The 14,673-nt window shown below is 39.8% G+C and overlaps 1 protein-coding gene across 1 annotated transcript in view; it reads right to left on the reverse strand.

The window, feature by feature from the left end:
• CNTNAP5 (contactin associated protein family member 5) overlaps nucleotides 1-14,673 on the reverse strand; it is a 287,365-nt gene that overhangs the window by 139,144 nt on the left and 133,548 nt on the right. Inside the window, exons 5-7 of the mRNA XM_085310986.1 lie at nucleotides 10,817-11,020; nucleotides 8,975-9,159; nucleotides 5,577-5,720 (exon numbers count right to left, since the gene is read on the reverse strand). Of these exons, the coding sequence (XP_085167112.1) occupies nucleotides 5,577-5,720; nucleotides 8,975-9,159; nucleotides 10,817-11,020 (533 nt within the window). The remainder of the gene's footprint in view (nucleotides 1-5,576; nucleotides 5,721-8,974; nucleotides 9,160-10,816; nucleotides 11,021-14,673) is intronic.

Genomic DNA, 14,673 nt, shown 5'->3' on the forward strand with positions numbered 1-14,673 from the left:
GTTCAGGGTAAACTGATCTACAGCTTATTAGATTTTATTACCTGGAAATAGCAGCGAGGAGGGTTCTTTTTTTAATATTTTTATTATTAAAACAGAGCCACACTCACCTTAAAATAGAAAAGTGCATGGAAAGCAATTCTGATCTGCTTTTTTTTATATTAGTTTTCTTTATTAAATCTTCCTCTTTTAAATTCCARTTATCTGCGTATCATAGCACAAGACCAGCCTAAACAGTCAGCACGAATTGCCTAGACTCCAGGCTCCTGACTGTGACAGCGTCAGCTTGCCCCTTTCAGTTATGCTCCCTTATCCCAGGCAGTCAAATAAATACCAAGCAATTCCCAGGGCCTTAGCAATCGGAATAAGATCTGAGAAAAGACCTTTACACCTTGGCTTTATAGCAAATTACATTTTCCCCCATTTTCCTTATCCTCTGCTAACTCCTATGACAATAATTACCCGTCCTTCCTCCTTCCCACAGGGACTAACAGCCTTATCATCTCCCTTCTCGAAACATCCTCCTCTGCTCAGCAGGTACTAACCACCCTATTCACTCAATTTGACTACCCAGATAATGTAATAAATTAAACTGTGAGCAATTGTTTCTAACCTGTAATTTGCTGAAGGTTGATGACTCTTAAAAAGGTCTTGTTTGCTCAAAAACTTGTCAGCTTTTCTGAGTTACATCAAATATTCTAATAAAATTTATGGTTTCTCTCATTGAAAGACTTGCTTAACTAGTGGTCATCATGACTATCAAAATCCTACCACAAGAAACTTTGATATCAAAAAAAAGGTGTTTATTATTGCAGCTAGATGCTGGACTAAATATTTAGAGACTAGAAGTCTTCAGAATTGCAGTCAAAGCAACCTGAAAACAATGTGAAAAATGTCATTCAAATAGACTTATTTCAAGAGTGTGGTGRAGGTAACAAACTTAGTTTAGAGGGGTTTTTTGTAACAATCATAGAATCATAGATCTGTTATACCATTTAGCAACAACAGAACGGGACTTTAATAGAAATGCTATTTCTATACATTCTCTTTCTCTTCTGTACCACAGGCATGATGTAAAGTATATTTATCTGAACACCTGGAGAGCAGACCAGAAGACAGGAGAAAGCAAAAAAGCTATTTTTACAGGGAAACAAATATTTCTGAAATCTGAGTTCAACTATCTTTTCAAAAGAATAGTAAATTCAGTTGCTCTCTTTTTAAAGTGCATGTGTGACTAATGCTTTCATTAATTTTTTTTTTTTTGAATAAATTCAGCTTACACATACAGGAAGTTGTGAAAAATGTCACCAAATAGTTCCAACGTTTTTCCTCTATGGTTCCTTTAGTTTTATTGCAGTGTAACTGTGCACTTTTCATTCTGGAAAACCCCTGTGGGCATCATTTTGGAGGTTCCAGCTTGATTCTCTCTCAAGGGCTACAAAATAGTTCCCCCTTCAATTTATCAAAAAAAAAAAAAGTTTTAGTTTTATATATCTATCTCATGGTTCTCCCAATGCCAGCACAGGCCTTCACAATTTGCTAGCCTGATATTCACATGTATCTCAATGCTTACAATAGCACTTCGGTAGAATGAGATGTGTGTAGACAAGCAAATTCTTCTCAAGATGAAGATATCTCAAATCAGCTTAATAAAATAGCATGTTTGGATTTGCTATAAAGAGAATGAATTATTAGTTTACATTTTCCTGTCACTAGGTATCTTTCCTTACTCTTTGATGCTGGCAATTGGTTATTTCCCTGAGGCACTACAGTGATGCATTTACATGTCACCACATCCCTTGCTGCGCTGAATTGTCACTCTCAGATTCAACATGGCAGGCTGACGTAGAAATTTGAGCATAGTTGAGACTTGACAACTTCTGCCTTATAAATATCCTGCACCCCTCTCAGATCAGTGCACTGTTTGCTCCGCTATTTAAAAATACAACTCCAGTTCTTATTAGACAAAGGTAACGAAAGAGAAAAGGGGGGAGAGTTTTCCTCCACTTCAGTGAATACATATGGCAGAGGCATTGAGAAGATCAAACACTGCATCTTTTCATGATCTCTTCATTTCCCTTCTTCAGATAGCAAACTTCTTATTCTCACATCACAAATTACTGAGGCAGAAAAAGATTTAAACATTGGCCATAGGTCTTCCCATTGAAGTAGCTTCTAAAGATGCAACCTGAAACCAACTGTACATCAACCTCAGTGGCCAGGAGAGTATGGCATACCCACCTCCTTTTGGGTTTAGTAGAATCAGAGAAATAGTTACAGCTCCTTAAATCTACCGACTCTCCATTTTATCACTTATAAAGTATTTGGTCCCTACAGCCCTCTGCCCACAACAGCATGGCACTAGGCACTGCAGTGACAGTGGTCTTCAAGCCACTTTTCTACCTTCACATAAAAACAGCCAAGGATAGACCTAAGGTCCATCTCACTTCTGCCAACGCTTATAATTAGATGTCTGAAAAAAAAAACCTGTAAGAACAGCACAGACATACCTGATAATTCCTGCTAGTGATCCCTGAGCCTCTGTTTTCCACTTAGCTACTCCCTCAGCTAGACACAATTTCCACATATTTAAACTTGGCTCCTACTAGCGTCTTTCTGCGCCCCTACCTACTCATGTAGGAAGAGCAAGCAACTGTACAAAATTCCTCGTGCTGGGCAGTCTGTGCTTCCTTGGCACTGAGAAGCTAGACACAGCTAGTAGTAGAACAGACCTTTAAATTATTACTTTAAAGCATGTGTAGATCTTCCCCAAGGGTCCAGCCCTAGGATCACGATAATAGTATTTACAGAAATCTGACCTCTTAAACCTCTTACAGTTAAAACCAGTAATCACTTAGGAGAGCAAATAAAAGATCCTCTGTCATTTTGCCACACTCAAGGACTTAGGGGAGGGAAAAAAAAAAAACATACCATCAGGGAGAAAAAGAAACCCCAGAGAGAAGATAGATAGCCTGTCCAAGTAGATAAGGATATCATGTAGAGGGGTTAAATACTGGGCAATACAAAAAAGGAAAATTTGAAGGCAAATTTCAGTTCAAAAGAGACAGCCAGCCTCATTATCTTGAGATGTTTTCTCAAGGGGATTTATTGCAAGTCTGACAACTGTAAATGAGTTATAGAAAACACCAGGCAGAATGATAATCACATAAACCACCCAAGAGTACTACACAGACTACAATACTCCATATTTGACAACCTGCAGTTTCTTTCTCTTACTTTAAATGCAGTTTATTTGGGACCATCACTTGGATGGAGGAAGAACTTCTGCAGAAGACAAAATCTGTATCTCTGAAATAGATGCATCATTATACTGCTGACATCATTCACATATGCAGAAATAAAACAGCTTGCTGGGTATGAAAACTCACAAGTTTGGCTCACTGACTGTGCCAACATTCAGAAGGGAGCAGAGAATGAAGCAGAGGCTGAGTATTGAAGTCTGCCTCCATTTCAGAAGCCAAAACTAATGTCCCTGAGTGGTAACGAGTTTCTAACCCAGAACTAGCCATTTGGCCTTTAGATACCTTTTGTTAGGAGACAAAGATATTTTGGGGTTTCACCATGCAGGACCATCTCTAGTGATGTTCAGTGGTGATGGTGGGGAGATAAGTACACAACAGGTTGTTGGAAGAAGAGATTCCAAGTCTGAGATTAGTTATTTTAATAAAAAGTTATCTTAATGAGTAGACTGTTAAAAGGTGGAGATAAGCAGAAAAGAAGGGGGGGTCAACTTCTGAGGGCTGGAAATACTTGCAAGTAGATAAATGGAAGAGATAAACAGGGCCGATGGAAAGGACATAGCAAGATGTCGGATACGCAGCAGCTGTTGCTACAGAAGGGCACTCATCCAAGACTACGGAGCGTTGCGAGTGTGGCAACCTGTCCTTGTGCTTTCAGTGTAGACAACGGCACTCCAGACTATAGCACGTAACAGCTCACAAGTCTTGCAAAATGTAGTACAGCAGCCAGCATCTGAAAACTGTTTTTTTTAAAACCATCACTTTTGTGAAAGAGACTGAAGAGGGGCAAACACCCTTTTCCTTAAATTGACCTAACAGGTAGGATTCGCAGACCTCTGATCTAGCACAGTTAATGGCTGCATTAAATATTGTGATAATACGGTTTTGTTGCTCAAGGCTGCATTACACCCAGACAGTATCTGACAACAAAAAAAGCATATTGCTAAGTTTTTCTTTTCCTTTTTAGGAGGGTCTTCACACTGGCCCAGCTGGCAAAACAATTCACTATTTAATGACCTAAGAAGCAGGCAAGGGCTCTTTTCTCCCCTTAGAAAGTAAGCTGAGGGGAAGAGTAATTTAACACAGTTCATAAGATTTGTACCTTAGAGTCCTGAGTCAAAGCAATCAAACTTTAGGTTATTAAAGCAAAGTCCCTCAGTTCCAGGACAGGCGAAGCATCCCAGAGCCAGACAGCCTTGGCTGCCAGCAGTACGGTACAGGACTCTTCACGCACAAACTTTCCTTTTCCTTTTCCCTCCTATTCAGTCCATGGGAAGAAAAGTGAGGAAGGGATGACACGCTTGCTTTGCTCTACCTTCAGTCTGCTCATACACCTTGCTACAAACTAGAAGGTGCAAGGAAATCCAGAAGCAGCTTTGTCTCCATGTTCTCCAAAGACACAGTACTAGCTAAAAAGCAGATCCAAAAACACTGTGCAGGAGTGTGAGACAAAAAATAAATGAAGGGTTGGATTTTCAAAAATTTGTGAATGCTACATAACAGCATTTTCTCTTCCTATGAAATAAAATCTTTATTTTGGTCCTGCAACATTCAGATACATTTGTATTTTTTCAATGTCGTTAAGTATAAAGTTACTTGCATGTTTTTTTTTNNNNTTTTTTTTTTTTTTTTTAAGCAGGAGAGAGAAAATTGTAATTCATTTTGTTTAATCTCTACTGTCTCACACTCAGAGACACTAGAACCAGGTCAATGATTCTCAGAACAGCCAATACTTTTTTTTTTTTTTTTAAGCAGGAGAGAGAAAATTGTAATTCATTTTGTTTAATCTCTACTGTCTCACACTCAGAGACACTAGAACCAGGTCAATGATTCTCAGAACAGCCAATACTCTGAATATATAGAGCTGGTRCAAAGAAAAACATTTCTGATAGTAAGAGAAACATTTACTCTTTGCTAAATGCCTACACAAATAGTAGAATAAAATTTTGCTACCACAGTATTCCTGAATAATGTTGGAGAAAAGCTCAGAAAATAACAATTTGTCTGAGTTAATCAAAAACCAAGAAACCAATCAGAATCATGACTCCTATCATGACATCAGAACAACACATTTTCAGCTTGGAAAAGGAATGAAAGTTTCTCCAAACAGATTCTAACATACCTCAAAAGACAAAGAAATTATTAGTTTATGGATGTATCTTTTGATGACTCTCATCACTGCAGTCAGCTTTGGTTGGTTTTAGCCTCARCAATATCATAACAAGATGTTATATCTAAATCTGAACTCCATTCATTCAGTGAAACCGTCAATGTCAACAGCATGGCAGTAAAGGATGAAAACACACAAGCGTCTCTTACCACTGTATAGATCTGAGGCTTGCGCCTTTTTGCCAGGTCAATTATATTGACTCCATTGTAATAAAGGTTCTCAATGCACCCGTGGAAATTTTTCCTCTGAAAGGTTCCTGGTTTCCCCGGGACTGGAATTCCTCCAAAGCTGAGCTTTTGGAAAGAACGAAGACAGCATTTAGTTATCATCCATGCCAAACGGACRGGGAAGGAAGGAGCAGAGCCTCACTCCATGCAGCCAACCCCACTGTTAGCTAAAAACCAGAACCATGTGAACAGCCTCCCCTCGGTGCATGAAGCAAGGCCCGAGCCCCCAGCAGGGGAATTACAGGCCACGTAGTACAGTGTTGCTGTTCACGACGCACCGCTGCTGCAGATGGCTTGCTCGTTTGGAAACGGCTTCTATGTGCCGTGACACACACAAACACCCACAGCCTTTTAACAACCTGCTATTACAACCCCTGCTGCTCAGGATACCGAAAGCACCACGTACTGCTCAAATGGTCTCCAGTCAATAGACCCCTCTGACTTGGATGCTGCCACCACGCTGCAAAAACCAGGGCAGCTGGAAGCCGTGGTGCTGTGGGAGGACTAAACTTCCTGAGCACAGAGCACTGGTTACCTGCGAGCTGTGGTCACCCTCCTCCATCGAGCCAGGGTGCCTTGAACAGTTCTGATTTCAACCAGTGGAGGGAAGTGTCACACACACACACAAACTACCCCACCGGCGCCTTGCAATTATTTTGCCTTAAATTTCACTGTATTTGATTGTTACACTCGCATACTGTATTTGAGACTGAGCAGTGTATTGGAAAAATATAGCAGGTTACACATTTTAACAAAACTGCTGTGCTGTCACTTAAGTATTGGGACACATTAGTACTGTGCAGACTGCAACCCATCACCTAAATTAAGGACAGAAAGTTTACAGAGGACTTTATGTGTCAAAGCAAATAAAGCTTCCAAAATCCTTGGAGTGCACTTTAGACTCGGGGGGGGAAGACTTCCAATAACCCTATTTTCATTTTCTAGATGACACAGCTCGTTTCTGTTTACTTCCACCAGACCTTTCGGCAAAGTTTTATTGGTATTACCACTATGTTTTTGTTTTCTTTTCTTTTCCCATCACAGCCAGCAGCACTGTATATGATATAATACCTGCAAGGATGATGCAGGTGTTACAGTTTACCAGCACTTTGAGAGCTGCCCTGCAGCGTTTACTGCAGCAGGGATGCTCAGTGCTGCGAGACACCGGGGACACACCGAAGGCTGCTGGAAGCAGGTCAGCATTATTACTCTGTCACTATTCCTAATGCTTGTTATGAAAATAAGGGAAAATTTAGGGGTTGTTTTCTCCCACCCTGCCTAACAAGCCAGTGTGCATAAGCAAATAAAGCCTGGATAACCTGGATAACCTTGAAAGCACTTCTTTGAAAACAAGTTCTTAATGAACTTGTGCCTCAGCTGTATTAATTGATCATTTCACAGAAATAAAGAGTAAAATAGATTTCCACTTTATATCATTTGTAGGTTTGCTATTGTCATGAGGGCTGCAGTGTTTTTTTTTTTTTTCCCAGTGAGAATCATTAGTTCTTTCTTAAAACATCAGACTTTCTGCCTTCTATGTTCTATTCTTTTAAGTTTCCTGTTTAGGGACTCTGTACTGGGTTTCAAAATTAGAAAAAAAAATCAATATCAATTATAGTACTGCAGTATTGAGAAAACAGTTTCCTTTGTGATTGGTAATAATTTTAATTACCAAACTAATGGCTTTACTGTTCTCAGTAACGCCTTTAATCCCTGAAGTGTGGTGAGATAAACTTTCAGCAGACTGCACTGCCCTAACACTTGGTTGAAAGACAAGTGTCATTTCAGTGCAAATGAAAAACATAGCAGCAGCCAGGACTGAGTGCCACTGAGGTCAGTGGCAACATGCTGATTTCTATCAGCTGAATATCTTCTCTGCAATGTGCCCTATCTCGGATCAAGAAAACCTTCTGTAAATTACACTGGAGCTTGAATTTTCCATAACACAAACTACCATTCACCATCAAGAATATACCAAAAGCAAGGAATCTCAACACTTTGAAATTAGGAGAGGCGTTGATTGAATTGTTTGGCTTTTCTCAGCTCCACCTTAAAAGCAGTTACAGCTTTGGCTAATTCCATCAAAAGCTGTTCTAGGATCTCACTGCTATRATAGTTAGGAGTCGTCTCCTACTTCTCCTCTTAAATGTTTTCATGATTTGGTACAGAAGAATTTTAAATAGGGCCAGGGGAGAGGCATCGCTTTCTCCTTGCTGCTAAGTGAAATGCAAAGAAGGGAGACGCGCACTCCTGAAGTTCAGCTGGAGCACCAGCAGAGCAGAGAGCAGGCACCTGTGTGTGCACGCCTGCCGCTGCCAAGCCGTCTGCCTGTGTCCCTCGGCCGCGCTGGGAACTGATCTTTCCACAGAAAGAAATCCAAAGTGCAGACAGGAAACTTTTGATCTCTGAGCAATGAACCGTGCCAGCTCAACACATCCAAACAGGGTGACGGCTCCGACTGTGCAAACACGACCCTGTGCTTTGCAAACTAGCAAGACTTGGTCAGCAAGCACGTCACAAAAAAAAAAAAGGAACACAGGGAATATGCATGTGTACGTGTTAGTTGGGGGGGAACAGGTAAGGAATTGATCTGCATACAGATATGATGATATGATGATATAAAGATTTCTAAGTTATTTTAAGGTATTTTTCACCAACTACAGACCATAAGCACCGAACTAGCGGAGTGATATAAACTGTGCTCTGCCATACCTTGGCTTCATTACAGGGGAGCACACCAGGCTCAGGTTTTGTAGGCAGGTGAGATGATGTGAACCAACCCAGGTCAGAGTCCACTGTCTGAACAGCCCTGCTCAGGGTCATCCACCCCAGGGGAAGATGGTGCTCTCTGCCTGCTCACCATCTTCACGCAGAGCATCAAGATTCGAGCCGGCACAACTCCAAACCGCGACCCCCTTGGCCACGTCAGTCAGTGCATGGATGGTGCATGGTATCTCGATAAAATCATGTTGGACATGATACCCCAGCACCCCTCGCTGCAGATGAGTGATTTTTCTCCCTGGGGATTTAGCTAACCCCTCCCCATCCTTCACCAAGGCTGTACGTTTTAGACTAAATTTAACTCAAAGCCTGACACACTTTGAAGAAGCAAGCGTGATCCAGCAGACATTTGCCCATAGTTTATACTTGTTTACTATGAAAGGAGTTCTCTGAGGGACAAACGCTAAATAAAAAGGAGATCGAGATCACTTCTGGGGAAAAAAACCATACATAGTGGTTTTTTTTTTTTTTTTTTTTTTTTTTTTTACACACTTGTTTAGCATCCTCTCACAGGTTAGAATCTGCAAGGCTTCACGCACCTCATAATCAATATCCAAGTGATCTGAATCTCCCTTTGTTCGGAAATGCTGGGTATGCTTGTCCACCGTGAAGTTCACTTGCTTGTTGAAGCGCTCGATGAGAACGGAGTGCCAGTGCTGATCGTCCAAGAGGCTGCCCAGGGTGACGGACGTGTGGCTGTTGCTGAAATGAAGGTTGGAATCTCCTGGAGCAGCAGAGACAGGCAGAGAACATCAAAGTTAACTCCAGGCCCTTGCCTGAAGCCTGCCTTAGATTTTTTTGGGCCTCATATTGACATATGTGTGTACGTGTGTGTGTGTATATATATATACACACACACACACACACATACATACATATATATGTATTCCTCCTCTCTCTCCACCTCCAGCAAAACCCTTGTGAAAAACTAGGAGAAGATTTTCCCAGTGCTGCACCCACACACTGCAGCACCCAGGGAATTGTCACATTGCCTGTGCCCTTCATCCTGCTATGCATTCGAAGCCCTAATGTTTTAAGAGCTCCCTCTGGATTGCACCAAAGTCTGCTCTCTATTCATGTGACAGATCACTCCTGACACTTCAGTCGCAACTGCATGCTTTTTGTGTTTTAACAAGAAAATTGCATCCGATCACTTTCAGAAAAAACAACAAGGCAATGAAGCAACACGAATACAAGTATTTTATTCAGCTCAAAAAGATTCTTAAACCTAGCCAAACCTCCAGAAGTTTAGCTCAAGAGTTGCAGAAATATTTAGGTCGTAATCCCAGTGATTTTAAGTACTCTTCTGTGTTCTAGCTGGGTACATGTCTGAACACTTCAGAGCATCTCATTTAAAGGGAGTGCATGTCCCAGCTGAATGGGAAAGACTCATTCCAACACAGTCAGAAAAGCTGCAAACACATTCAAAACCGAAACTCACACACCAAAACTCTTGTCTAAGACACATGCATGTAAACAGAGGATTCAGATGGCTCAGGTTACTTTATCCATCAATTTTATTATGACTAAGAGTGGTTGTGACAAATTTGAGTCTTAACTCTCTCTCCTTCTTGCTCCATTCCCACAGTTATCAGACAGGGAGGCTTTATTTCAGTGTTCCATGCTGAAATTCGATGGAATTGTCCACTGGATGGACATCTGGGGCTTTCAAACCAAGTTCAATTCCCAAACAGGGTATACTGCAGCTCCCATCATAACTGAGGTACAGCAATGCTGTCATGGAAACTTCTGCTCAACCCAAACCTCTCAGTATGTAAAATACAAGTCAGCAGGGTCAAACACCATGGGTCATCCAGAGATGAGGCTAATGAAAATTTTTAAGACTAAGGAACTTGGTATAATCACTCCTGCTATTGTAGAAGTTTTTCTGTGCACTCAACAGGAATTTTAACTATTTCTGTACTGTCTGCTCTGATCTGACCACAGACAAAGAATGAGACAACTCTCAAACATTTTCAACCCCACATCAAACTTCTGGAGAATGATTTTCTTAAAAAAAAAAGGAGGAAGCAGGAGAAAGAGTTTTTTTTTAATTGCCATTTGAAAGCATAATCAAGCAAAGGTCAGAATTTCAAAAGTAATCATCAAGCAGCTCAACCTTGGTCTGTTCTAGCTAGAAGAGCCAGGCTCTATTCTTGCCTCAACTATCATGGTCCTGCAAAAAAATTCAGTCAAGTCGATTCTCTTTTGCTCTCCTTCTTCAACTTCCCTATTTAAGCTGTGAGCTCCCCGAGGTACACAACAGATTTTGCTGTTCTCAGCTGACAATTATAAATAAATCTTAATAGAAACAATAGATTCATAAAAGCAAATTAACACAAGCCTTATTACAGTATTATTTGAATCCTAATTGCCCTTACCCAGGTTGATGTGCAAGGAGAGTTTCCCTTTCTGCAGCTCCAGGGTAATGTAGTCTCCACGCTGTCCTTCTCCATGGAATAAGACTCCATCCCCCTGCATGCTCTTGAACTTCAAAGAAACAACGTCTTTGAACGTGCTCATGAGTTTCTGATTGAATCTGTATAGAAGGGAACTTCTGCCATCGAAGTCTGCTATATCTGATTCTGGGGGAAAGAAGATGGAAAAATTAAGAGGAGGAGAGGGACCGTAACATCTTAGTATCCTTTCAATAATAATTGGAGCCAGGTGTCTTCAGAAGTGTACATTCACAAGATGCACTTGGCATCTGGGCAACCTTGGAGCCATACCACATCTCCCATTTCCGCTCCTTTCCTTCTGTTTGAGGAATCCAGAACACTACAGCAAAACCATTAACTCTTCTGCACTTTTCCTCCTCCTTCTCAAGTAAAAGTTTTCTTCTCACTTTACTTCCTAAAACATACCACRCACCTCCCATCATATTTACATCCCCACAGTAATCCCTCGCCACATTCACTGTTTTTGTCTTAAACGTACCCAGGACACTATTCATTACATTGAATAGCTAAGTTCTGACTCCACTCTTTGCAGCTTCAGAAGTATCTGCTGAGCTGTTCCTACATGCCAGCCATGCCTGYACCCACATTAACATCACCTAACCTCCTAGGGCCAGCTGTGTGTTTGTATCAATCATGTTTCCACATTCAAACTGATTAGGCTGGCAGGGACCATCAAAAATCCTTTCAAAAAGCTTGTGATGGAATTTCATGGAACTAGGCATCTAACCTGATTATACACCTTGGAAAAATCCTATAGAAACATTTTCTGCTTTGGGCAGCTTCTGAAACATGATCACTATGATAGGAAACAAGCTATCAGTTCTCTAATTGCAATTAATACTTTTGGTAACAGCAGATTGCAGTAGTCATGTTGCTTAATAAAGCAGTATTTTATGCAAAACATATTTTTAACAAACTTTATTTTTCTTCATATATAACCAGCACATTTCAGGTAGTGTTAATTACATTTAACTGATACATTGTGTTAAACATGTGACTGGCATATATTAAGTTAAATTCCAACTTCTATCCAAATGCAATTAGGCACAAATCATGGATAAAATATCTGCTCATRAATGATAAAACTGTCACCTGGTATTTCCTGTTATTAAAAAATTATTAAAAATGAAAAGCGCCATAATAAGAAGAAAAATCTGAACAATGATTTACTAAGCTGTATAATTACTAGGATAAACACTTAAAGAAAAGAATATTTTCTTAGTTACAAAGACAGACAATAGACCATCTTTGTTTACACATCCCATGTTTTAATAATAATCCAAAGCAACCAGTTTTTCATTTTGTTTTGAAAAATAACTGAAAAAGCCATATGCAAAACCACCAAGACTTCCAGGTCAGCAACTGCAGTATGATTAAAGACGTAAGTCACTTCAGTTCCCTTGAGAGTTCTTCTACCCTTCTGGGTTTTAACAGTACTTCCATTTGTTCATTAAAAAAAAAATCAAATTGTTTTTAAGAAACAGATCAAGCTTTAGGAAGGTTTGCAATTAAAAGCCATTACAAGCTCAGAAAATAAAAGACCTGATAATGATTTTTCACTAAGGAAATTATTATTGATAACTTCTAGATGTCAGAATGACCATTGTAAAAGTTCAGTGGAAAATTTATAAGTTTTCAGTGCAAGGGGAGCTCAAAATTTATATTTGATGGGAAACTGACACTTTGAAGCTGATTCCATTYCAGATCAGAATGAAAAAAGTTATTTTCCATGAAACAGGAATTACAAAGAAATTCAGCTCTRGAAAATGTTCTTTCCAGAACAAATGAGGACTAATTTCTCATCTGTGATGTCATTATAAATTATAAAATGCTGTTTAGATTTATATAGGGAACAGTTGCTACTTYAGGAAATATCATGAGAAAGTATTCACACCATCTGCTTTAAGTGTTTTTAACTTCTGATTTAGGTACTCAGAATCACCTCCCTCAAAATTGCTGCTTTCTCTCTATGGACTTGACTGCCAGGTTCTATAAAGGGAATTTAATTCATACCTTCGTTCTTATGAATTTCACCTAGCTACATTAAATACTTCAATTTGCTTAAAGTAAATTGCAAGTATACTGTACAAATAGCTTCATTTTAAAACTGGCAGGAATTAAAAGCTAGTCTGTAAAAAAGTTAATGTAGTCTTTGTTCTCCAATATCTTTTGCAATTAAAGCTGATTTTCCAGCTCCTCAAAATAAAGATACTGCAAGAAAGCACCAATTCTGCCTTGTGATAAAAACAGTCCATGTTTGTTAGATCCTTACCCCAAATGACCCGAACCTGCAAACCTTCTGCRTTCACACTTCACCCCTTGTTCTTGGCTCCCCACTAGCCCATTGCAAAATATGCAATTTCGAGAATAATTCTAGATATTCTCTAGAATTGTAGACTAATTCACTGATATTTATAGAGAATGCAAAGGAAATAAAGCAAAGGAAACCACAAAAAATTCTGCTTCTCTAGCATAACTCTAACAGTTACAAGGAAACTAGCTAGTAAAGAATCCAAGAATCCTGAATGAAATGGGAATACATCCAAAAAATGCTAATAGTAATATCTAAAACTGATAAATAGCAGTTTGCATGACAACATATCCCTGATTTCCCATTAAACATTGCAAAATCCACAGCTGCTCCAGAAAACATGCATTTTTTGTTTGCTTGCTGTTTGTTTATAGTCCACATATGTYCATAAACTACTTGCAGCAAGAGATCAAAGATAAGAAATTTTAGAAGTCTCAGAAAACCTGTAGGAGTAGGAAATTAAAATACAACATGTGTTTTTATCTATGCTGCTTCCTTATGAGCTCCAGGAAGCAAAGACTATACCTGTTTATTTTTTCAAGAAGGGTCCTTCTAGTGATTTTGGAAACAGTGAGCAGTTACTAGACAAAGTTGCTCCAAAATATGAAAACATGCTCCAGGAACACTTATAATTTAATAARGTAAGAAAATGGATAGTTTCACTCCTGCTCTAGCCCCTGCATTGAAGAAGTTTTAACTCCCAGCAGGTAGCAGGAAGGGACATCTCTCTGGCTGATCATTCCCAGTTGGCTTCAGCAATCTCATCTCCCTCCCCACACTCCTCACAGGTGTGACCCAAGGGACACAAGGGTCAGTGAGCACCTCCAAGGAGACTGCCTTGCCAAACAGCTTTGTCCGTTATGAACCTATCTCTGCCTCTTGGTAAGCAATGGTTTGGGGTATTCGTCTGATGCAGGTGGTTACCAACACTACTGGTCAATGCCCATCTGGCTCAGACCTTAAATAGTTCTCTGTAATGTGTTCATAGCATGACAAAGAAGAGGGTAGAGAAAGGAGAAAAAAAAAGTAATCAAAAAACATAGTATCAGATCATATTCCCTGGGGCAATGAAATTGAAAGATGAGAAATCAGTCTTGAACTACAAAGAAGAACTCAGCTCTGAAGAGAAGATACCCTGTCTCATACCCTATTGTTGTTCCCCCCATGGCTTCCCAGTCTGTTAACTGAACTTATACCTGATCCTTTTGATGTATTTTGGGCCATTACTCAGTTATATATTATGATCAGCATTTTCAACGCAGCCATAAATCTTACCCTGTACAAGCAATTGTGTCAGCAGTTTTTTTCCTATGCTAAGCTAACAAGACTTTTCTCAAGTATAAAGACATACCCATTATCCCCCAGCATCCAAAACAAYTGGTGTGCCATTTGTCTGAACATGTATTCCCTTACAATTCCAGTTTTCTGTTAGAGTCACACTCCTGGGGACATGGTTGTGAAGGACCAC

This window comes from Rhea americana, unplaced genomic scaffold (genome assembly GCF_003343005.1).
Source record: "Rhea americana isolate MKP2758 unplaced genomic scaffold, rheAme1 scaffold_33, whole genome shotgun sequence".
Classification (NCBI taxonomy): Eukaryota; Metazoa; Chordata; class Aves; order Rheiformes; family Rheidae; genus Rhea; species Rhea americana.